This window comes from Leptodactylus fuscus, chromosome 2 (assembly GCF_031893055.1).
Source record: "Leptodactylus fuscus isolate aLepFus1 chromosome 2, aLepFus1.hap2, whole genome shotgun sequence".
Classification (NCBI taxonomy): Eukaryota; Metazoa; Chordata; class Amphibia; order Anura; family Leptodactylidae; genus Leptodactylus; species Leptodactylus fuscus.
In genome coordinates, this window is record NC_134266.1 from 53527913 (window position 1) to 53553181 (window position 25269).

The 25269-nt window shown below is 41.7% G+C and overlaps 1 protein-coding gene across 1 annotated transcript in view; it reads left to right on the forward strand.

Moving 5' to 3' along the window:
* The window catches only part of POLA1 (DNA polymerase alpha 1, catalytic subunit), a 198263-nt gene that overhangs the window by 34409 nt on the left and 138585 nt on the right, over nt 1–25269 (forward strand). Inside the window, exons 21-25 of the mRNA XM_075263727.1 lie at nt 1364–1483; nt 2540–2639; nt 4426–4550; nt 5236–5385; nt 5820–5942. Of these exons, the coding sequence (XP_075119828.1) occupies nt 1364–1483; nt 2540–2639; nt 4426–4550; nt 5236–5385; nt 5820–5942 (618 nt within the window). The remainder of the gene's footprint in view (nt 1–1363; nt 1484–2539; nt 2640–4425; nt 4551–5235; nt 5386–5819; nt 5943–25269) is intronic.

Here is a 25269-nt window from a genome sequence, read left to right on the forward strand (position 1 = left end):
ATATATTCATGCTGCATTTTCTGGTAACAGGGGATGTTCTTTATTATATTTACTCTTCTGCTGAGAAATGTTAGAACAAATGATGGAGAGTGCGTTTTATTATTTAATTGACTGTAACTCCTACATGTCATATAATCTCCCCAGCCATCCAATATCCCATTCCATGTTGTGCCTCCACAAAATAGTTTGAAGTCTGTCTCGTCTTTCATTCTGAGATCTTTTATGGGTTTTTTTTTTCCCCTTTCCTCTTTCCATCCAGTGAGTGCATCAAATTCAGCTTGAAATTTCTAATGACTAGAAATGATCTAGTTTCATAGCATGTCGCTCTTACTGAATCAAGCGACTGTAACAAACTGACTCCGTTGACAGAGATGATGTGTCTTGTCAGTGTATTCATCTCTCCAAAATCATGTTGAGCTGGTTTAAAAGGAAAGTGTCATTTTGTGTGCCATTTCATTCCAAAAACTTGTTCCCCGTAACAAGTAAATGTCTTTCTGTATTTTGATGGTGGAATGTTTGACTCCGGCATTTTCTTTGTTAGACAGCCTTCTTCTGTATAGACCATGTTCATGGGGTAGCTCGTGCAGCTTTCCTCTCTTTGGGAGACGCTAGCATTGCTTGACAGTCCATGTGTCGTTTCAGTAGTTGTCCTGTAACTCCCGTACATGTGCAGGGCTCCTTCACTCACACACTTTCAGACAATTTTCACAGCATCTTTTGCAAGCGTTTTGGGGACATTTAGTCCATTACACGCGTTTTTTTTTTTTTTTTAAGTGGTTGTTAAGGCTTTGGAGCAACCTGTGGGGTGGCCAGTTTGGGTGGGTGTATAAGGGGGTGGATAGTCATACTTACCTGTGCCCTGTCTGCTCTTGGTCCCCCTTCCCATGTGTTCAGTGGCCTCAGCGCTTTCTGGTAAGAGATCGGTGATGTATATGAGTGATGTCACCAGTTCCTCTCCAGCAACGGTTAAGGCTACTGATTTATCTGTGGCCATAAGAGCCTCATGGCTTCCATAGTGCACACAATGGCAGAAGGACCAGGAGCAGACAATGGTGCGTCCGGGACAGGCGAGTATGACTGCCCTGTCCAGGCTGCCCCATAATTTGTTGCAAATTTCTGGACAAGCCCCTCGAGTCCTATAGGCCCCCTATATGTATAAATGCCAGAATAACACACCATTCAGTCAATGGGAGCTGAGCTACAATAGCCACTACTTAGTGTACGGAGCCATCTGCTTCCGACTCCATACGTAGTCTTTGACAACCCTTTTGCCCATTTTCAATACATGTTTATTGCCTCCTTTATATTGGTTAAGTGTTCCAGTTATATACTTGTACTTACTGAATATATATTTTTTTGACAGTCAAGGACACTGATGGGTGGACGCTCAGAACGAAATGAATACCTTCTACTTCATGCTTTCTATGAAAATGACTTTTTAGTACCTGACAAGCAAGGTTTTAAGAAATCCCAGCAGGTTGTGGTAGGTATTTCGATACCATATGGAATGAGTTAAGCTATGTGTCTGCTGCCGACCAACACGTGACCACCACTACATTCAGAATAGGGAACAAAAATTCCCTATTCTCCTTGTGACGGGGGCTTGAGTGGTCAGACCTCCTGGATGCTGTGGTCAGGTGATTACTCTTAATGATGGAAATACCCCTATCAAAGTTATATAACCCCCAGCTAGTAAAGTCGTACTGTGTAGTATCAGATTGCTATAGCTGGTTGGGCAGCAGAAAAGGTATTAGGGACGTATGTAAAGTGATAACTACATTACGTGTGCAAGTCACTACTAAGTCCTGATGGTCAAAGGAGGACCAATGTGCAATAAATAGGTGTCTCTAATAAATTGTCCATTCAATGTATATTTTATTTTTGCTTTTTGAGCTGATAAAGAATAGCATTTTGTTGTTCACAGCCATGTCAACAGATTATATATGATCATGTCCGCTCAATATCAACCTATTTATCATGCTTACATGAGGCTAGGTTAACAGAGTGCAGAGAATCGGATCATTTTCCCTTCAACACGCATAAAGATATCCTGTCACTATAACAGACCTCAGTGTGGGTGCCTAATACCGATAAATTATGCCGTGTAAAGTCATTGACTCAAGTGCCAAACAAGGCACACTTATTTTCAGGTGTCATGGACTATACATCACTTTTATCCACTTTAGCATTGCTGACTGGCTCATGTCACTTATGTATCCCACAGAACCAGAAAGGTATTTTTTTATCTCGGCCCTCTACTTGGTACTTTAGGGGTCGTCATTCACCTCTATGAGTTTATTATACCAATGCCTTTCAGTGGCCTATTAAGTTGTCTTAAATAGTCATTGTTAGGTTAATTCCACAGCTTGTTCACTATCTATTCATGGCTCGTCATGATGGTCAGGTCATTACATTGGGGGAGCAGGTTGTTACTTATGTACAACGTAAATTTTGGTAATGTATACATATGAGCATTTTGAGCAATCGACAACTTACAGCTATAACACTCCTTACTGATGTGTTTGTGTATGCATTGTAGGCTGACGATGATGAGGATGTGGACGCCGATCAAAATAAAAACAAGAAAGGTCGTCGGAAGGCTGCTTATGCAGGGGGGTTAGTCCTGGACCCAAAAGTTGGTGAGATGTTCTTTCTTTCTCTTTTTTTAATTTTCTTTCAGTTTTGTTTAGAAAAATATAAATATTAAAATAATAATAATTATTATTAGAGATGAGCAAATATACTCGATCCAATACCTGCGCCGCATGGCATCCGGTACAAAAACTTTTGGGGCATCAAATTTTTATTGCCCCTCCCACGTTCCCTGGCGCCGGGAGCTATGCGGCGCAGGTATTCGATTGAGTATATTCGCTCATCTCTAATAATAATTATTTTATTATGTGATGTTTTGTGTCAAAAAGACTGACTAATTATAGGAAAGGTACTCATATTGGCTAACCATAAAAAGAGATTTGCAGGCTTTGCTGTCCCATCATGAGTACAAAAGTACTTGACATTGCATAATGTTCCATAAGTATAGCTTAGGGATTACAGATATGGTTCCATCAGGAAAAACACTGATCCTTTAGATCATCTGCCCTTCTAAATTTGGATGTACAGATGGAACAACTCTTTTGAGGCTGGGTTCATGTTAGGTGGACTATCCGTACTCTCCTGTTGTTAAACTTCTGCAAGCTATTGTAGCATAATGAATGCGATGTCTCTGGATCTCATCCACACGCTGCGACTAAAACTTTTGGCACAAAGTGACCACTGCTGTGGGTTCTCTTTATGCTGTAGAAGACCAGTAGTGATTCTTACAGGTGCTCTACTATAAAAAAACAAACAAACAAACACTAAACAACCAATTTTCTTTAGAAAAGTAGCAATATGTCTGCCATGTGTTGTCTAAAGGGGTTTTTGCTGCACTTTAAAGCTAAGGCCCCACATAGCGTCCCGCCGCAAAAAAGCGCTGCAGGAAAAACTGAAGCAGCGCTTCACGGTTTCTCCTGCAGCGCTTTCCACAGAAAGTGTGCAGAGGTTTCCTCTGTGGACTTTCTGCTTCAATTACACCTATATGGAACCCTCCGGCCTTTCTGTAGGTGTAATTGCCATGCTGCGATTCCCAAAACTGCAACGGCCTTGGAAATCGCAGTGTCTCCACTGCATGTATTTTATTGCATTTCACTACAATCCCATTCACTACACACTGACTGTAATACACCACGTTTTTTTCCGCCACAAGGGCCCCTGTCCTAAAAGAGTTTTCTGAGTTTGTGCAAAGACCGGTGTAAACAAAATGAGTTGTATGTGTCCACATGTTTTCTGTTAGGGATATACTGTAGGTTTGCCATCTAGAGTTGCATGCAGTTCCTAGCGCATTACAGAGATTACTTTATTGCAAGGTGAAGTACACGGGAAACCCATGACCAAATCTGTGAGTGGATCTACAACAAAATCCGCAACTTTTTTTAAAGGGAGTCTGTCAGCAGGAAACTAGGTATAAACTTAATCACAGAACCTGGAAAGGTGTTTCTACAGTTTCTAAATATGCCTGATATATAGCTACAGATAGTCATATTAGGAAAAGGGCTTTGCCTGGGAATCTAGAGCCGAGTCCAAAGCCCAGACGGCCCACGAAGCACTTTCCCCTTATTTGCTTGTGAATAAACCATTTACATGAAAATGGGGCCGCACAGCTGAGTACCAGAGGCTATATATAATCTGTACAAACACCACTACAGTGTACTGCCAATTTACTGCTGACAGACTCCCTTCAGTACATGCATTCCCTGTAGCAGTACCATCAGTCACTGATCATTGGCTGAGGATATTTTAGACTCTCGCAGATGTTTTGCTCTTCTTGGCTGGTTCTAGCAAAATAGATTTGTCAAAATGATTTTGTAATTCTCTCTTCCTCTTTAGGGTTTTATGACAAGTTCATCTTGCTTCTGGATTTCAACAGCTTGTACCCCTCCATTATACAAGAGTATAACATCTGTTTCACCACAGTGCATCGAACAGCTGCTAATGCTCAGAATGCAAAAGAGGTTGGTGAGCTGCATGGCGATCACTGGCACCAGCGTCTATACAAGTGCTTGTGTCCACGGATTTCTGTGAAAAGGCTGCGTCCTTGTAAATGGTCATGTCATACAGCGCACAATCATGGACATGGCTTGTATGCCGGACCACCTAATGACCTTTTGGATTATCAGATCAGACAGTCCAGAATAGGAACTCTCTTGCACTGAGCGGTTTCCCTATTGGGATGTGCATGTAGTATAATAATTTTCTAGTGATCCATATTCTTCTGGTATTATTGGTCAGTTCTTACGAGCTGTATCACTTGAGATGACACGCTTACGTTACATATACAGCGCACAGCTTAACTAGCTCATGCTTAAGACGACAGAACCTTTTTTCTGCAGACCTGCCATAAGCAATGGGTTAATTGTACTGCTATCCAGTTGATAACAAGCCATGTTTTCCTTTTCTGAATAAAATTGCCATTGCTGGTGGAAGCAGTCTGTTAGATTGTGATTTTTCTTTTTGGCTGCTTGGCGTCTTGCAAGATAATCAGCACATTTGAGCGGGGACAGCGGTTTAGGACAGATTATAGCTGCAAGAGACTAGCAAATGTTGCTGCTCGCCTTGCACTCCTGGGTTTGCAGAAAGAAGGAAGCAGAATTAAGGATTGTAATGCTTAATGCTTTTCTCCTGAATTGCTTTTTGCAGGGCGAGGATCAAGATGAGATTCCAGAGCTACCTAATTCCGATCTAGAAATGGGAATCTTACCTCGGGAGATCCGGAAACTAGTGGAGAGAAGACGTCATGTCAAGCAATTGATGAAACAGCCCGACCTCAATCCAGACATGTACCTGCAGGTAATGATGAGCAGGAGGCCTGTGGGTTGTAAGGATGATGAGTGCCTAATGTTCCCTCAGGGATTTTTTTTGTTTTACAGGCAGATTACGACATTCTCGGCACCTGCAAATTGTTCTTAGTATATGTGTTACATGATCAGAAAAACGTGAAGCTAAATCTTCACCAACGTATATCATAAAAGCATGTGCACAATGGAAATGAGCAGCCGGACCATTGTGTAGACATTATTTAAATAGGCAATTCTATTATAAGAATTTAGTATTTCCCCAGTTACCAAATGTCAGATTGCATTTCTTATGTTGTATACTGGGTTGTTGGTGCAGTGGTCATTATCAATGTGTAATCTCTGGGAAGGGGTCAGACACTTTCTGTGACACCGATACGTTCACGTCACTCATTTTTATCTACTTTTTATTTTGTGTTTTATGTTTAGTATGACATCAGACAGAAGGCTCTGAAGCTCACTGCCAACAGTATGTATGGCTGTCTGGGCTTCTCTTACAGCAGATTCTATGCCAAGCCTCTTGCTGCTCTGGTCACCCATCAAGGGCGAGAGGTAAGTTTTCACTTTTCTGTGCATTGTGCTTCCTGTAGGGGTAGAAACGATGACGGCTAATACAATTCCCATCACAGTGAAAGTGTCGTCCTATACTGTCGTTCTTAACTTCTGTTAAATGCAATGGGCGAACGATTCTCCAGACTAACTCTCTAGTGCGCATATTTTTAATGTATGACATTGTTCTTTATATTAAATCTGTAAAATTCATTATGATGTAAGATTCATCAGGCTTAAGTGCTGTAGCAGAAGAGACAAGCGTGATAAGGCATTGCTTTATATTCTTCTTTGTTAGTGTCCTTTTGCCATGGCAGTCAGGACCGTACCCTCAGTTATTATTTTCATGCTGGCATCTTGCCCAGTGCACCATTTCTTTAGCTTTCCTCTCTACATGTGTTTTGTTTTTTAATCTTTTTGACAAATAAAGTGCATACATTTGTTAGAATTACCTGCATTCTAGTATCACAAGAGCATGTCACCTACTCGCTTGGCATGTATACATCCAGGACGATCTGTGGAGGAAAAGTATTTGCCTGCCTCACACCATGTCTGTTCAGCTGTCTCCCAGGCGAGAAGGATCTCATAGCAGATGTTTCACTAGGTGGCGATAGATACTTTGAGATCATTAAACAATTAAGAGATTTCATGCATCTGAACTTTTGTTTTCACTGCTCAGGAGTCTTGTAATAAAGTGTGAAAGGGCTCCAATTAGTTTTTGTTTTTCTGCCCCTTCTCGGAGCTAATTGGTTGACTCAATCAACATTTATTACAATATCAGCAACTTCTGTTTTTTTTTTTTTTTTTTTTTTCTTCCCACCAAACGAATCGTCCCAAATCTAATGTATTGGCCGTATCATTTAGTTTGTGGGACTTTGTTGACCTTACAAAACATTTTTGGACGTGTTTTATCTATTGCCATTATGTCCGGCTAGGTTTCCGACACACTCATGCATGTTATTATATTTCTGAATTTCGTTTTGATCAACCCCTTTATAGTTTTATATTACAACGGGACAGACCACCCTTATTAAATCAGCTCCACCATGCCCTCCCCCTGTTCTTTTTTTGATCTGACCGTGACTATTCGTATTTACATTATGGCGGTAATCAATATGTCAGAGACGGTATGGTAATGCAGCTGTGCCCACCGCACACATATATACTGTATGGCCGTCCTTGTGATACATAATTATCGTTTCATAATTTGCCAGCAGATTTCTGGCTTGTTCAGTAATGGATGTAGCTATCCTATTCCCCTTTTTGTATTCTGGTGCCAGTCTTGGTTCTTGCAGCTGTCTTCCATATTTTTTTCTTTACTTGTCATGTCTGTACATCTACCTCCCCACCCCCTTTTTTCTTTTTGGAGAAAAAAAATGACTTACTGACTGAAACTGCCTCTTAAGTTCTATGTTTAGTTAAGCAACAAATATACTAAAAGATTAAGAGCGTGCGGTTTTTTTTTTTTTATAAACAAAAGACTGATAAATTATAGGAAAGGTACCCTTATTGGCTAGCCTTAAAAAAGATATTTGCAGACGTTGGTGCAGCTGTCACATCAGGAGCACAACAGTACTTGACATTGCATAAAGTTCCATGAGTGTAGTTTAGGGATTAAAGATATTGTTCCATCAGGAAAAACTCTGATCCTTTAGATCATCTGCCATGCTAAATTTGGATGTGCAGGTGGAACAACTCTTTCGAGGCTGGGTTCACGTTAGGTGTACTTGCAGTGAGTTATCTGTTCTCTCCTGTTGGACGCTACACTTGCCAAGTGAATGCGATGTCTCTGGATCTCATCTACGCACTGTCATTAAAGCACAAGATGACCACCGCTGTGGGTTCTTATGTCAATTTATGGTATAGAAGACCAGCAGTGATTCTTGTAGGTGCACTCCTGTAAAATCCACCCAATTCTCTTTAGAAAAGTAGCACTATGTCTGCCATGTGTTGCCTAAAGGGGTTTTCCTGCACGTTAAAAGAGTTTTCACAGATTGGTGTAAAACAATGAAAAGGCCATATTGTGTGCTGCGGTCCCTCTAATAGATGCAGATGCGAGGAGCCTGACCTCTACAGGTCTGATAATAATGTCCTATTATGATATGCCATGAGTACTATGGTTGTCTTCACTACTTACTCAGGCACAGACATATGGTTTTGACTACCTGGTTCTGCAGCTCAGTCCCATTTCCTCGTATGGAAGAGTCAATGCCAAATGGTCTCGGCCATATGTATGTGCATTTTGGGTAAGTAATGGAGGAGACATTGGCCCATGCATTCGCAAAGTTGGTACTGGGAGGAGAGGCCATCAATATCAAAGGTTGTTGCTTTAAGAGTCCAACCAGTTGGTGCACAGCATTTAGGGCCGAATGCTGCTCCTCCAATTATACTTAAGGCCCCGCTCCTACGGAGTAACGCGCCGCTCATTTAGACATGTAAACACGTGTCAGAGTGAGGCGCTTCAAAACAGATCCCATTGACTTCAATGGGTGCTGGTTTACGCGCGCTACACATTGAAATCAATGGGAGGCTTTATAACCCATTGATTTCAATGTGTAGTGCGTGTAAACCGGCACCCATTGAAGTCAATGGGATCTGTTTTGAAGCGCTCACTCTGACACGTGTTTACATGTCTAAATGAGCGGCGCGTTACTCCCTGGGAACGGAGCCTCAAAAAGGTAGTGCTGATGGTGCTTCAGATTGTCAAAGAGAGAGGAGAACAAGGGCCTAGGGTGCACCACCTCTCCGTGTACCACACACAGATCTGTTTCAGAGCGGCCCACCACCCACATGTAGATAGATAGATAGATAGAATCACACAAACCACAAAGAACCCCCAAAATATTATGCTGAATAATCATATACCTTTTTGCTAATGGCTGAGTGACTTATTGGTAGGTTTATCCACATGGTGGCCCTAAATAACGGCGATGCTACAGTCTCGCTCAGGTGGGCTTATTGTTCCCCTGTGTACAGCTTTGTCCTCAGACTGACCAGTTGATATACACTGTACAGGTAAATAATCCCCCTGATGGCACTGTGTTGTGTCCTTGCCTGCAGTGACAGATTAGATTGTAGTTATTATTTATAGTTTGTTCCCAATGTTGCTGTTGCTGAGGCGCATGTCCTTGTTTGGCATGGTTTTTTTTTTGTTTTTGTTTACTGATGGTCCAATCTTTCTAGATTTTGTGATGTGCTTTTGGTCAATGTTTTTCCCCCCTCTTCTCTTGCAGCAGCTGGTCTAGATAACAAGGCAGAACCTTTTGGCTAAGCCCAGCAACCTTTCTCTGTTACATAGGGCATGCCAAGCATGTATGATAGATTATCACAAAGTTCTTGCTATTGGTGGAGATTTGTTTCGCCCCTGCCCTTTCTACTTCTGACACAACTGAAACCTACACCGTCTTCACAACTGTTGCATCCTTCCATTTTTCTTTTTAATTTTTATTTATAGCGCTCTCATTGTTCTCATAATTTCTGTACAGATCTGCAGTTCTCTATGGAGCCCTGAACATGTCCCTAGGTTTGTGATTGGTTTCCAGGTGTCCTGTGCTCAGGTTTCTGTATGTGCTTGATCCGGCATTATAATACATAATACAGAATTGCATGGATGGAGTTTATATTTTAGTTTTATTGCAGTGATTATCACCGGGAAACTCTATATTAAACTGGCCACAGAGCCCTGTAGGGGGCATTATTTGCATTATTCTGAGCACCGTCATACCTTTATAATAAATATTCAATTTCTTTGGAAAAGCCAATTTTATAAGTATGCAAATGAGACTCAAGGACAATTGGGGGGAGGGGTAAGAGCTTCATGTAAAATATGCCTCTTATGGGCATACCCTATTTGCATGGTTGCACACATGTATATCTGTACATCTAAACTTTTGACTAAAATATTGGGGTAAGGTAGTTGTGATGGTCACAACCACCCAGAGCCATTTTCCAGAAGCGGTTTGTAAGGAGGAACACAAACTCTACTTTAGGTCACCACCTCTGGGTACAGTACAGAAAAGGTAAAAAGTCGGGGCAACATGGTGGCTCAATGGTTAGCACTGCAGCCTTGCAGCACTGGAGTCCTGGGTTCGAATCCCTCCAGGAACATCATTTGCAATGAGTTTGTATATTCTCCCCGTGTTTGTGTGGATTTTCTCCCATTCTACAAATAGACATACTGATAGCAAAAAAAAAAAAGTACATTGTGATCCCTATATGGGGCTCACAATCTAGATTTTAAAAAAAAGTAAGTTTAGAGGTGTGCATTCACATACGTGATACCATGGAGAAACACATTAAAAATAGCTCTAGCATCTGGAATTATAACATGGAGAAATCTTATATCTCTATAGGGTAAGTGAGACCTACTGCCTACCTAGCCTGTAAAGTCATTAACGTAACCCCTCTCCCAATGTTACTAAGCCCTCGCTGTACCGATGTGTTACTCTTACTCTATTAGCATACCTAGCTATAGGGTTCCTCTGTTTCGGCTTGCGTGTATAAATCATTTCTTAAGCACACATTTTAAGAAGCTCCCTTTCAACTTGACTACAGTGTTATTATAGTGTGGTATTGCAATGAAATGAAATAGCGTCACTTGAAACAATAGCAAATATTTTAATGGCAGCATGTCGCTGTGTCATGTGACCGTCATCAAAGCACTAGCGGCATGCCAGAAATTTGTGCGTCTGCTCTTCATTATGCACCAGTTGTTGGACTATGAAGGTCATTCCGGCTTTGTCTCTCCACTCCCCCTTCCTGGAATAGAACGTATAGATAGATCACCAACCTGACAGACGTGCGGAGGATGGACGCACAAATAAATTCAGTCGTGGACAACTCATTAAAAACTACAATGTAAATGTAAGGCTGTGTCGGCCATGTTATAGAACCACAACATAACTTCAAAGTCGATTCTTTATCTATTACTTGTCGAGATACCGTGCGTGTACAGCATAAAGCGGATTCAAGCATACTGTCTATTGAGGAATCTGAACATCTCGCCTTATTAAATGTTATAATTATATTAATAATCATATTATTAATGTTATATATTAGAAACCTGGGCAAGTGGTAACATGGGCAAACTAAAAGCTATAGCTAAATCCGTTCTTCGGTGGGACTGGGATTTACAGCCATAATACAAATGGGGCAGCATGTACATCTCCAGAATTGTGTATATAAAGCGCCTAACTTTCCAACGTAAGTTGCTGCAGGTGCCAGACCTTCAAAGTCCGGGGTGCTGTCTTTCCCCTACGCAGGGAAGCCTATCAGAGACTTGTGAGTCAATAAGATGGACCGCCCACTGGACTCCTAAGATCACAATGAGCCACACATTTTGCTACAAAAATTAGAACTGTAATGGGTAGAATCTGAAGCCTAGCCTAACAGGGTAAACAGGACACTGTCAGATCTGAGCATGTATTGCGGCTCTATTTTGGTTCACCCCTTCTGTTTTCTCTGCTGGTCACAGACTGTGCAAAGTGAATAAGTCTGCACTGCAGTTCCTTGAGCAGCTGGGCTAAAGAAGTACCAGTGGGCAGGAATAAACCTTGGAGGGTGTTTCTCCTTCAATGTCTGTGCTCTGCTGTTGCCTTTGTCTCTTATTAGGTCTGATGGAGTAGATTAGAGGTCGGGAACCTATGGCTCACGAGTCAGATGTGGCTCTATTTACGGCTGCATCTGACTCGCATGCCGCGGGCCCCACAAGCACTATTATACTCAGGGGTCTTTTCAGACCCCCAAGTATGATGATCGGAGGCCCAGGAGAGGTAAGGGAACATAAAAAAATCAGTGTTACTTACCACTCTGGGCAGGCTTTGGGCCTACTTGCGTGATGTTCCAAATGTCACATGACCGGGGCCTGCGTCCATATGCAACGCAAGCCCCCAGTCACATGATGTCCCGGACATCATTGAAGATGGGCCGACGGCAGCGGAGAGTGCAGCAGTAAGTAACAGTGGTTTTTATGTTTTTTTAATGTTTTTAGACCCCCAAGTATAATGGGGTCCACAATGGAGCATATTACTGTGTGCAGGGGCCACTATGGGGCATAATAGTGTGAGCAAGAATAAGCGCAGGGGGTGCGGGGTTGTATTATGGCTTTCATGGAATGACATTTTAAAATATATGTCGTTTATAGCTGTCTCAGCCAAAAAGGTTCCCGACCCCTGGAGTAGATGAATATGTGGCAGCTCCAATTGCAAAACTTCTTGTCTGTCAGTAGAGGGCAAAGTTTGGGAGAATTAGTTGTTATATGACCACTGCTTCGCAGGGCTGGCTGTGTGATTGGGTTCGGGGCCAGTTCTGGGTGGAGTCAGATTTAAAAAAAAAAAAAAAAAAGTTCCTGGGGCTCTGGCTTTAAAATAAGATGATTGATTATTTTTGATTTAAGTATATATACAATTATTGATATTGTATAATTGGATGCAGAGCTTATTACAGATTCACTTTCGGAGCAATTCAGTCAGTAGCTCTTGTGAATTAGAGGAGATTGGCAGCGTCTGTCTGACCATAGCTGTCAATCTCTTATAAAGGAGTCTGAACCTAGCTGCGTTCACATGGAGAGTGAGTCAAATACCTCCTCCAAAAAACACCTCACCATACAGTCCTATGTGTGAGGCGTTTTTAGGAGGAGGAATTTGAGTCAGTTTCCTGACCAAAAAACTCTGTGTGAACGTAGCCTCAGGCTACCAACACCACAGCCATGCTACTACTACTGTATATAAGTGCTGCATAGGGTACTGTATGGGGGTGTCTGTATATTACACTTGGTAACTAACTGAACACTTTGCAGCACTTTTTTGGACAGATGATATTGCGACTGAAATAAATTGACAAGGTTGGACAGAAGGGACATCATCAGACAGGTCTTCACAGGCCCCACATTACAGAAACGCGACTGTTTTTTTTGTAGCAGATGCTTTGGAGTCGGGACCAGTTTTGGGAGGAGTTGGTGTCGGAAAAAAATTAAGTTCAAAGTAAGACAATTCTTACAACTCTAATACCTGTGTTTGACTGTAGCTGTCAGACATTTATGAAGGAGTCTGAGTTGGACCAGGAGCTGTAGTCTGTTTCAGTGGTTTGACTTACCAACTCCACAGCGCTTTATATGAACATGTAGTGATATGTCCACCTCAACTCTACTGAAATATGAGTGTCTTGTGGTCTAAGACAATATATTAAAAACCGACTGTTTTATGCAATTTTTGCTTTCTGGGACATACCATACTGAAGTTTTATTTGTCTTGTAATGTACAGTTGTTTTGTGGTCCTGTGTCACAAGGGAGGCTAGAAATCTGCTGAGCATGATGGCGTCTAGGTACGGTGCATGGCGTCAGTGATCTACAAGCAGCGGTATCCTGTTGGGTTATGTTTGGTATATTAAATGTCTTTTTACTTGCTTGCTTTATGACACTAGACAGGTGGATGGATGTCATTTCAGCCAAAATAATTGTGGAATTTACAGTCATTGTCACATTAATGAGTTATTTAACATGACATTTTGATGACTACTGCCCTTCCTATTCAGCTTTTTTTATGCAATGGGCTGTATATGCAGATGTCTTGTCTTCTTCTTGTCTTTAGAGACCGATTGAATGCAATGTATCTTCTACCTAAACCTGCCATTAAATGTCTCCTCACTCCATAGATGTCGGTGTATTCGAGGCTTTACATTCCTCCGTGTTCTCAATGTCTTTGTCAGAGTGGAATGTCTAGTGTCCTTCGTTCTGGACATTAATATTACCAGTTTGTAAGGAGGATCATTTTACAGGATAACATCCACGGTATGCAAGGAAATGCAACTTATCAGACTGGGAAAATGACATTGTTTCACTGGATCTTTAGACAACACTTTTCGTAGGTCATAAACCTCTCTATTCCCAATCATTCAGAGCAGTGGTTCTCAATCTTACTATTGCCGCCACCCTTTAATACAGTTCCTCAGGTTGTGGTGACCCACCAACCATAAATTTATTTTCGTTACTACTTCAATAACTATCATTTTGCTACTGTTATGAATCGTAATGTAAATATCTGATATGCAGGATAGGAAATATGTGTTATCCAATGGTCTTAGGCTACCCCTGTTAAATGGTTGTTCGACCTCCAATTGGTCGTGACCCACAGGTTAAGAATTGCTGATTTAGAGGCTACTGTTCGGCAGGTTGTCATTCTCTGATGTCATTCGTGAAGCCTGTCTTTATTGACATGCTGCTGTATATGGTATATAGACATTTTCTGGCTTCTGGTGCCTGATAACTTGATTTTTCTACCTAAGTAAGGACGTGCGACTTACAACAGTATTCAGAGTTACGGTATCCTCTTTAAAGGGATTCTATCACTAGAAACCCTTTTAACAGTAAATACACATAGGAATAGCCTTAAGAAAGGCTATTCTTCTCTTAGCTTTATTATTCTGATCCGCTTCGCCATTCCTTAGAAATATCTTCTTTATGTAAATGAGTTTTCTCGTAGCACTGGGGGCGTCCCCTGTGCTGCTTGAAAACTCTCCAGCGACGCCTCTGTCTTCCTCTCCGCATCCGCCTTCTTCTCACGTGATCCTTTTTCTCTGGGTCCAAAAGCGCCTTCTACGCATGTCCGTCAGCCATTTTCCTGCGGTCTCTCCTGTTGTCTAATCTAGTATCCAGTTGGACAGAAGTGGACCATCACCTGTCCAACTGGATCCTAGACTACCTCACAAACTGACCTCAATATGCGAGAGCCCTGGACTGTGTGTCTGACACTGTGATCTGTAGTACAGGGGCACCACAAGGTACAGTTCTTGCCCCCTTACTCTTCACACTGTACACTGCTGACTTTAGGCACAACTCATCCAGCTGTTACTTGCAGAAGTACTCCGATGACTCTGCTATAGTAGGCCTCATCAAATAAAAATTGAAGTACCGTAACTTTGCAAATAATCTTGGTAAAAAAAACCCAAAACAACAAAAAAAACAAGGTTCCTTCGAGGTTACTGACTGTGTAGTCTGATCCCGCAGTCACGTGTTATTCTATACGGTGCATTTGTTTAGTTACCAGAAAAAAAAGGAAAAATAAAAAGTAGTGCGACTGTCAATTGTAACCAGGAGTGACTATAAAAGCCATGGCAGGTGGATGTCGCCTCACACGTGTACTCTGTCCTATGTGCACTTCTAAGCAACAGCACAGAGTCTTAGCAGCAATGTAGAAATGGCAATGATTTACGAGGCTGTGCATGTGGCATTCGCACTTTACCTCAGGACAATTCATAGCCCCCTATACTGTATTCTTAGCCACTTAGTCAGGAATGTTCAGGACATATTTCCAAGCTTGTTTTCTTTGATATGGGAAGAACGTCTTCAAGTTATTTGAGTGTTCCTCTTCCCCTAATGTAGCTTTAGGTAACATATTCAGTTCCAGATTTTTTTTTTTTTTTTCATCCTCTGATCCAACCGTCTTATGTTCTGTTTTGTTTGGCACTTGTAAGTCATAAATCACTGTGGAACTCTGTAAATCCCTTTAATAAAAGACCACAGACACCCGGCCCTCTTCATAGTAATGCTTTTGAGTTCTGTTCTATATTTGTCCCAATGTGCTGCTACTAGTTAAAGTGCAATTCTCTGTATCAGACTATGATCTGGTGATGACCCCCTCCCCAATCTTATTCTGAGTGAGGGGGTTCTTGTAAACAAATACAAAATTTAATATTAGATGTTTTTAACAGCATAAATGTGTATATTAATTCACAGAACTATATAGGTATAGGACTATATAGGTATAGGTATTGGAATTGTGCATTGTGCTGTTTGTTTGTTTTTTCTCCAATAGTTTACCTAATCTCCTCTAAGGACTAGTTCACACGGGGTTCCGAGTGAACACATCCTGTCGCAGCTTTGCTTCGGATTAGGCCCAAATAAACGGGCCTAGTCCGGAGGGTGCTGTCGCAAGGCGGACGTCCGCGGCTAAATCAGCAGCGGAATCCGCCTGAACAAAGGGCAGCTTGCTTCTTTTTTTCTGCGAGCGGGAATAAACTGCTAGCGGAATAAAGAACACTAGCGGTCTGCATAGACATCTATTGTGAGGGGGCGGATTTTGAGGCAGATTCGGTGTCAAAATCTGCCCCCTCTTGCCCCATGTGAACTAGCCCTAAACTGCATAACCGCGTTGTATACTGGTGTAATGGAAACTTTTTTTTTTTTTTTTATAAGGGTCCGTGTGCCGTTTTGCCATCATGAAAATAAACTTTTAATCTTTTACAATGAATATAGGCACCCAGGATGTGGCACTTGTTCTTATCTGTGGTCACCACACTTTTGGACCTGTCAGTCTTCAGTACGCCAATTTCAAATAATTCGCCATTTCAAAGAATCGGAATTCTGATTTTTATCAAAACTGTAAAATTGCGGTTTGTCCCGCCCTGAAGTCTAAGGGCTAGTTCACACGGGGCACGGTATGGCGTATTTTGGTCCTTATTTTGATGTGGGTAGCCGCGTCAGAATAGGACCAAAATGCTACTGTCGTGGCTTCCAATAGTTGCGGCTTCCCCCTCCGGAAAAGAAAGGGCAGCTCGCTTCTTTTTTCCATAAGCAGGAAGATACCGCTCATGGAAAAAAATGAAGCTAGCGGTCTACATGGACCTCTATTGTGAGGGAGCGGATTTGGCATCAAAATCCGCTCCTTCTTGCCCCTTGTGAATGAGCCCTAATATATTCCATACAGGTCCTACTCACCCCCAATGCAAAGAATGATGAACAGTTTCTTCACTGTGGTTGTGTGGTAGGACGAACAAGCCAGCATCAAACGTTTCTAACTCTTACCCACCTACGCTAGCTCACTCAACTTTTTTAGTTTATTTAAAGAGGACCTTTCACCGATTTGTTGAATCAGGGATACAGTTGCTGTCCCGTTGGTGGAGATAGGGTCCCACCCCGTCAAGATTGGTAAGTAATAGAGCTCCACACGTAAACTGTGTTCAAGATAATTTATTGTAGCGAATGAGTGAGTACTTTCGGTCTATTTTTCGACCTTCCTCAGACTCTGTTGATTCAGTAGTCCAGTATGCATAGGGAGTTAATTTAGTTCTGCCTCCCGCCCGTCCGGGCCCGCATAGGGTTAATGCAGCAAAAGTTTTTGCAGAGATGCGCAGCAGGGAATTGCCTTTGGCGAAATGGAAAGAAGCGCTTCTTTCCATTTCGCCAAAGGCAATTCCCTGCTGCGCATCTCTGCAAAAACTTTTGCTGCATTAACCCTATGCGGGCCCGGACGGGCGGGAGGCAGAACTAAATTAACTCCCTATGCATACTGGACTACTGAATCAACAGAGTCTGAGGAAGGTCGAAAAATAGACCGAAAGTACTCACTCATTCGCTACAATAAATTATCTTTTCACCGATTTGGGCACAGGCAGTTCCATATACTGCTGGAAAGCCGACAGTGAGCTGAATTCAGCGCACTATCAGCTTTCCCGATCTGTGCCCCGGGTAAAGCGCTATCGGTACCGTAGCGCTTTACAGTCAGAAGGGCGTTCCTGACAGTCTGTCAGGAACATCCTTCTCCACAGCAGCGCCTATCGCGCTGTGCTGTCTGAGCGGGGAGGAACGCCCCCCCTCTCTGCTCACAGTGCTCATCCATAGACGAGTATTATCAGGAGGGGAGGGGGGCGTTCCTCCCCGCTCACACTGTACAGCGTGATAGGCACTGCTGTATATGGAACTGCCTGTGCCCAATCTGATGAAAGGTCCTCTTTAAGCAAAATCATTACAATTGAAAATCTTTGCTTGAAAAAAATGGACATTTTTAATTTTTAGCCAAAATCAAATAAATGAAAATAAACAGGTGCCGTTACAGGCAATGCATGGACCTATGTGAACAGACCCTTAGTAAATGTGGGTGCGCCACAAGGTTATTCTCTGGCAGTTTTTAACTTCCTTCCCGTCTTTCGCTATACCTTTTGAAATAAAGGTTTCCTATATAGATTGATGGCATTCCAGGATCAAGTAAATCTCATTTACTGTCCTGTGATGTTAATGACATCTGACGTTGTTACAGGATTACATTTGGCTTAGGTCAAGTGAGCACATTGTCTGCCATAAAGGAATGGGAATCCCTATCATGTCTTGTCCACCCCAAGAATGATTGAGTGACTCATTGACACAGTTACGTTAGGGTTAGTGTTTTTTCTTTATTAGCTGTCCTGTCCTTTAGCTCTGGCTCTTCACCCGCACTGTTGTCTTTGAGACAAGTATCCCGAGGCTGGTATGTTTATTAATGACAGGCTGCCATGTCCTTGAACCCCCTTTTTAAATGGAAGAATGAGAAACCTTAAAAGCGGCTTAAGTGTCTGTTCCTTGGCAGCTGGCAGAAAAGTGATCTGATACTTGGTCATCCCTCTGTCCTCCCTTCCCAGGTGTCAACATGCCAGTACCATGTAGCCCTGCCATTTTCAGTAGCACATTCGCGTGGCGGGGGTCATAAAGTCAGCAGACAAAGCCATCATTCATGGGGCCCGCTGGCTCTGTCACTGACTATTGGAATGGCTGACAAGATGTTCTAAACCGAATACAGTCTTATTTTATACATTATATTGACTTTCAGTTTCTTAGCTCTATGTATGGTATAGATTTGTTGTAAAATATTATTTTAAAGGGAATATGACTCCAGGAATTACCTGTTAATGCTGTTTTTTATGTTAAACATAATGTTAAAGAATTTTTTTGTTCTGTTGTTTTTAATATTCCACATCCATATCTATATATAAAAAGAAAATATCCTACGAACCTTGCAGTTCAAATTTTGCCGCTAAGCCTTAAAAACTCGGCGAGTTCCTGTTTCCAATAAAAGGACCATGGGCCAGACACAGTGGTGGAGCAGACCCTAGTCACATGTATGGGAGAGTTTTCTAGACATGCTCTGTGACCCGTGTACAGAGCGGAGTACATAAGCTGTGAAATCTCCTGTCACTGGTGGATTCTGTGTCTTATCTACATATACATGATAGCTGTGATTACCAGTGTGCTGTAAGTGAGATGACTGCTGCAAAAATAAAAAATCTGCAGAAAATGGGAAGTCTCAGCATACTGTATGGCCTAGTGGGCAGTGTCGGAATTACATGATTTTTAGTTTTTTTTTTTTTTTTTTTTTTTTTTTTTTTTATTATTATTATTTTCTTGAATTATATTAACATGGGAAAATTTAAAAAACCTAACCAAAAATATGTTTAAAATAATTAATAAAAATAAGTAATTTTCTAGCGACACTTTGCCTTTAAATTCTCAGATGCAACAGACATCTGGAGCCGGTTTGGATTTTTCTTTTCCTTCACTCAACCACTGCAAGTTACTGTAGGTTCATTTTAACAAAGTGGTCAAGACGATTGTCTTTGGAGGATCAAAACTACAAGTTTGCCGCAGCTGCCTGCTTTGTCAAAACAGAAGCTCCTCTTGGGGTTAAAGGTTGACAAAAGCTGTGACTAACTTGAGAGGATTGATGTTAGCAAATCTAATTTGCTGGAAAGGGCAATTAGTTCAGTCACTTATGCAAAAATTTCCCCCTCTTTTCCGTCATGATGAAGTCAATGGGATAAGTTAATGCTAAGCACATATACATGAGTCTGCCGCCATCAAAATAGCTTCTACACCGCTTATATGCGCTTGTAAGGACAGTTAGTGACACGGTGAACATGACTTCTTTGGTTTTAAGCTGTTCTGTGGATCTGGGAAGTGGCTGCTTATACTGAAATACATATGTTCGCCTGTGGTTGACATCTAATGTCGTTCACTAATGTAAGGTTCAACAGGTTACCAGTGTATGCAGCGACCACAGACCAACGCTGGTGCTCCAGCAGACGTGGTCATGCCAGAGATGCACCAGATTTGCATACAAATTAATTGATTTTTCTCATTTGCTCAATATACTACTAACATCCCCTACAAAATCATAAAAGTGTTTGAGAAAGGGATTAGAAAACACAGCGGCTTTCTTTCAGAAAGAGCCCCAATTTCTGTTCCCGAAAAGTGACTTCATGTCCATTGGTCACATGGCCATGCTGCAGTTCCATCTCTTTCAATTCAATAACAATATGTATGATGCACCGAACAACTGGAAATAATCTGTTGGAGAAACCAAAGGGGAATCCCTTTGTCTGGGTGTACTCCTATTGTGGTGATCGGATGGGAGACCAGCAGCAGTTACCTCCACTAACCACTGGGGAGGGGTGGGAGGGGGGAGGGTAGTGTGGAAATAGTATTGGTGACAAGCGTCGTGTGTTTAAAGTTTCCGGTGTGTTTCTAATAAAGTGTGATTTCCTACAAGTCGGATTTAGCGCAGTACTTTTTGGCACAACTAATCCGAAATGGGAAAAAGTTAGTGCTGTGGTCGCCATATACTCCTTCAGTTCAATGGCCATGAGACCAATGGATGTGATGCAGCATCATTTATCATTACTAGTGTAAATGATGACCGTTCTGGCACGGCCGATGGCCTTATCACCTGCGTACCATCATGATGACCTCTTTTCAGAAAAGTGGTGAGGACAGCACGAGAAACGAAAGGTTTTAATTTTTTTTTAAAATAAACATTCTCGATTTGTGGGGAGGGGGAGACACTTTGTATGACTTGTATGTCAGTTTTCAGACAAGTGCTCTCTGTGCCTAATGCAGGGGTTCACCCATGGTTGCTGACCCTCAGTACGCCCCCTGTTGCCCCTTCTATTCCGTGCCACAACCTAGTGTATCTATTATTATTGCTTGCTATTAGGAGTGTTTGTCCAAAATGCACAAACAATATTACAGTGACAACCTAGAACATGTTCATGTGCCTGTATAGACACATATATGTTCTCTGGAAACTTGGCGCTTGCCATCAATACATTATTATGTATACCAGTTTTCAGTTTCCCTGCAAAGCTGACCATTTATGCTGTGGGGTTGTTTCTCTAGTTTTATGTAAAATCTTACATAAGCTTCATCTTTATGCTCCGTTTATAATGCTCAGTTACCAAAGAAAAATTGTGGCCAAAGCTTACACTTTAGATTAACATTGGCCGATCCAATGGGTTTGCCGACAATCTGATGTATAAGGCTTGGTTCACATCAGCGCTTGTTCTCCGTATGGGGTTTTGTGTTCCCCTCTCCGCATGAAAAATACAGAGAGAAAAATCCTGCAAGCAGCGCTTTTCTCTTTGCATTTTTTGCCCTTCTCGAGCAGAAACCAAATGGAAACCATGCAGACTCTATTATAGCCTATGGGGTCCTCGAGTTTCCTAAGGTAATTGCTTTTTTATGTGGATTAGGTTTCCGTTTCGGGGTCCCCAAGCGGATTCCCCGAACAGAAACCCGAGCGCACATGTGAACCTAGCCTAGGGGATATCCTGGCGATATACATCTTATGTGGCTGGATTAGTCGTGTCACCTATATGCCTCGTGTGGTCGCTCACAAAATAATAATCTAATATTAATTAAGGGAAACTTTGGATAACTGGAATTTACTTTTTATTTTTGGCAATCTATAAAAAATACAGACCAAAGAAAATTAGTTTAGATAAATAAAATGTAAAAATAAAAATGTTTTCCGTGTCGGCATCTAGCTGTGTATTCAGCCGTGTGCTGCCATTATTGGCTAACCTGTTTTTATCCCTTTTGTTGTCCTTTAAAGCCGGTTTATTAGGAAAAGTACAGAACGGTTTGTGCTCTTGTAAATGAGTAGGACTTCTTGTATTTGGCGGTATTATTTTTGGATGTGTTTTTCCCACCCTTCTATAGAGTCCTGGAACACTAAGCCTAGTTAAGGTTTTCTCGGATTAGCAATGTTTTAAGTGACCCCTTTTGAGGGTCTTTTGTGCTTTGTTGCTTTCCGCGTGTAGTGGCCTTGACAGAACATAATTGACTATTTGGAGAAAACAATTGGTTCATTAGTGTCTTTTCTCTGTGAAGGCAGCGCGACACTGAAAGGAGGAATTTATCTGATCTATGATACCGACCCATCCTTCACATCTACTACTTCTTCTTCTTTTGTACTTTTACTTTGCAGTTTTCTTTCTATTTTTGTGTAATGGAAGAATCCTTCCAGGAGGACTCTGGCACAAACTCCTTTAAGTTTTTGTCACCCAAATACCCCTTTGTATTAAGAGGTGGATATTCCTTTTTTGGGTATAAGTAAATGCAGACTCTTTTTTTTTTTTTTTTTTTTTTTTAGCAGTAAATGACCCGTTTCGGGGTATTAGCAGACCCCTTTCTAAAATAAACAAAATGCATATTCATTTTGAGAAAGGGGAACCCCAAAAAGATAAATATTTCTCTTAAACGTTATTTGCCTATGAGCGCTTTTTCTCTCCTATACGCCCACATCGCAGTTAACTTTATGCGATAAGTTTACTGGGATGTGAGAGTTTAATCCACCTGTGATTTTTTTTAGTTTTACCATTTTCTGTACACTCGGGTAGCAGACCAACCGAAAATGGGCGCCTGGACATATGTAGTCAGCTCTGCCCGAACCCAAAGTGGCAGAGCCCATTGCGTACAGCGCTGCATCCGATGCCGGCAAAAGGCAGAAGTTCTGGCGAGGAGGAGAGTTATGATGTGGGGGTGGGGTGTTCGGAGCCCAGGGGAATGCCTCCGGGTTTCTGGGATCATAACTTACATAACAGAAGAAACAGATTTTTATCAGAAATGGTGGGGAGAAGCTTAGCATGGAAGGTAGCTGTGGAATAACCCTTTTAAGGCTCCATTCACACGGAGTAACGCCAGGCGTTTTTTGTGTGTATTTTGTGTGTATTTTTACAGCCGTAAAAAGCAGTCTCCATTGAGTTCTATAGTAAAATACACCTGTATTTTTACGTCCGTAATTTAACGTCCGTAAAATTACGGACATAAAATTACGGATGTAAAAAAACGCCAGCATTTTACTATAGAACTCAATGGAGACTGCTTTTTACGGCTGTAAAAATACACACAAAATACACACAAAAAACGCCTGGCGTTACTCCGTGTGAATGGAGCCTAAAGGCTATTCCAACGTGCCATTAGTTAAAAATGTTTTTTTCTAATTATAGACTCCCTTAAAAAAAGAAAAAAAACATCAAAAAACTTTAAAAACTGCATGCAGTTTTTCAGTAGCAGAGCACTGTGTAAACCCAGCCTAATTTTGATAATCAAATGACAGCTGTAGTCCACCAGATATACTACTGTATTTATCTAGAATTCTAGATGGATAAATGGACAGCTGTAGCTTAAAGGGATTCTATCATTAAGTTGCTATTATTTCTCACCTTTAGATGTCTTCTCTGCGCCGCCATTCGATATAAATCCCGGTTTTCTTTGGTATGCAGATGAGTTCTCTCACAGCACTAGGGGCGGGCCCCAGCGCTCAAACAGCAGTGGGGGAGTTCCCAATGTTGCGAGAGAAATCTCCAGCGCCACCAGCGCTGGGGTCAAACTTCTACACATGCGCAGTCGGCTCTGCCGTCGGGCCTTGGGCAGAGCCAACTGCACATGCCCGCGGCCATTTTTTTTTGTAAATTTGCTGTATGGAACAAGAGCATTGTAGCTTACATCTTTGGATGAAAAGTGACTTTCAGGGACAATTTACATCTGTGTTGCACCTGTTTTCAGAGATCTTGAGTCTGAGTGAGCTATGAAAACTGGCCTGAAATCCTATATTTTGACACCCTGTGTTCATGATCCATTAATAACTTAAATGCTTGAGTAAATCCATTGTGTTAATTAATTTTAATTGTTTTGAAAGTCCAAATTGACATCTGGGTGTTACCTCTTGGGGCCGTATCCCTACACACTTTTTGACACCGTCCAGTCAGTGCTGACTATCCAGGGACACACTAAGTTGGCAAAATGAATTTATTCATACATTTCTAGCAGAATAAACAGAGGAATGACCCAACATAGAGTAATAAGGTAAGTAGCCACAGAATGAATGCTTCACTAGGAATACAAATATGTACTAATATATATATGTTAGGCGAGGCCACGTTTAGAAGTATTCAGCCACCCTATTGTAACACTACAATGGAGTCACTTCTATACGCTTTCAGTATGAATCACATACACATATGCCTCATGCTTACGGGCATATTCCATCCTACAATGCTTGTTATGGGTCCATACTTTATATCTGTTCCCAATGTAAAATGTGTATGCAGCATTGCCCTTTGTATGGGTCGTGTACGGTACTTTTGCAGTATCTTATCAAAAGATGACCCCTAAGATCTTAATGGCAGATGGTATTGGGGAGTATAATTGTCATGAAGCAGAATCCGCTGCTACTGGGCAGATCCAACTCCTGACCAGCAACACACAGTTGCTAATGGAGTTTTATTCAACTTGTAATAGTATACTATGGGGTGATCCCATTAAGATATGAGAGTATTAAAATATCTCAACAACAGAATACAGAGCAGCTCTCAGTATGGCATGGATTCCATCAACAAATTCATGACCAAATGCAATAAAGATGTAGCGGTCCGGTAGGTGAATATAGACTTGTGTTTAATAGCTTGTGTTCAGCAATGTTATATGAGCGACATTTATGTCCATAGGATGGAGTATAAGTTGGTTTGGCTTTCAGTGGTCAGCAATCTGTGGCAAACCCCTTTTAATAGGTAGGGGTGTAAGCTTGCCATACACACAAGCCGGCAGCTGAATCGTACATACAAACTATCCAACCATCACTGCAGCTAGCCTGGCAGACCGGGGAGGGACTACTGAATACGCCCTTATAGAACTGAGCGAGCCGCCATTTGATGGTTCCATGTACTACATGATCTTGAGAAGCCCACATTGAAGCTTTCGGTTTTTAATTAAAAAAAAATATATATATATAAAAAAAAAAACAACTTTGGCAAAACCAATGTTTTAATTTAGGCAAAGGGTGCAAAAGTATACCAGCGCCCCGCTGTTTTTAATTACAGACATCCCCTGCCCCCTCCGCACATAGGCCTTTATTGCAGCTATCAGAAACCCTTGGCTGATTGATATGACGGTGGTGCTGTCACTCTTTAACACGCAGGCATGGGGAGAGGGAAAAAAAAAAGAATAAAATTGTCGCCTTTTTTGTTCTGCGTGTTTTAATAGAGTCCCATTAAAGCTGCATCACAGAATGAAATATCGGCATGAAGAGCCCTCACTGAGCTGAGGCCGGGAATTAAGAAGTCAGGAAATGGGCTCTGCTGCTATGCCGGAGAGCCTTGTGTGACACACAATCTCCTGATTGGGGAGATCATTACTGCTATTATGACTCGACTCGTGGAAGAATTTTAAATTCCATCTGAATGTCAGTAATAACCCTCTTAGCCAATTATCCTGAATAAAATCACGAAGGCATTTGATATAATAGGTGT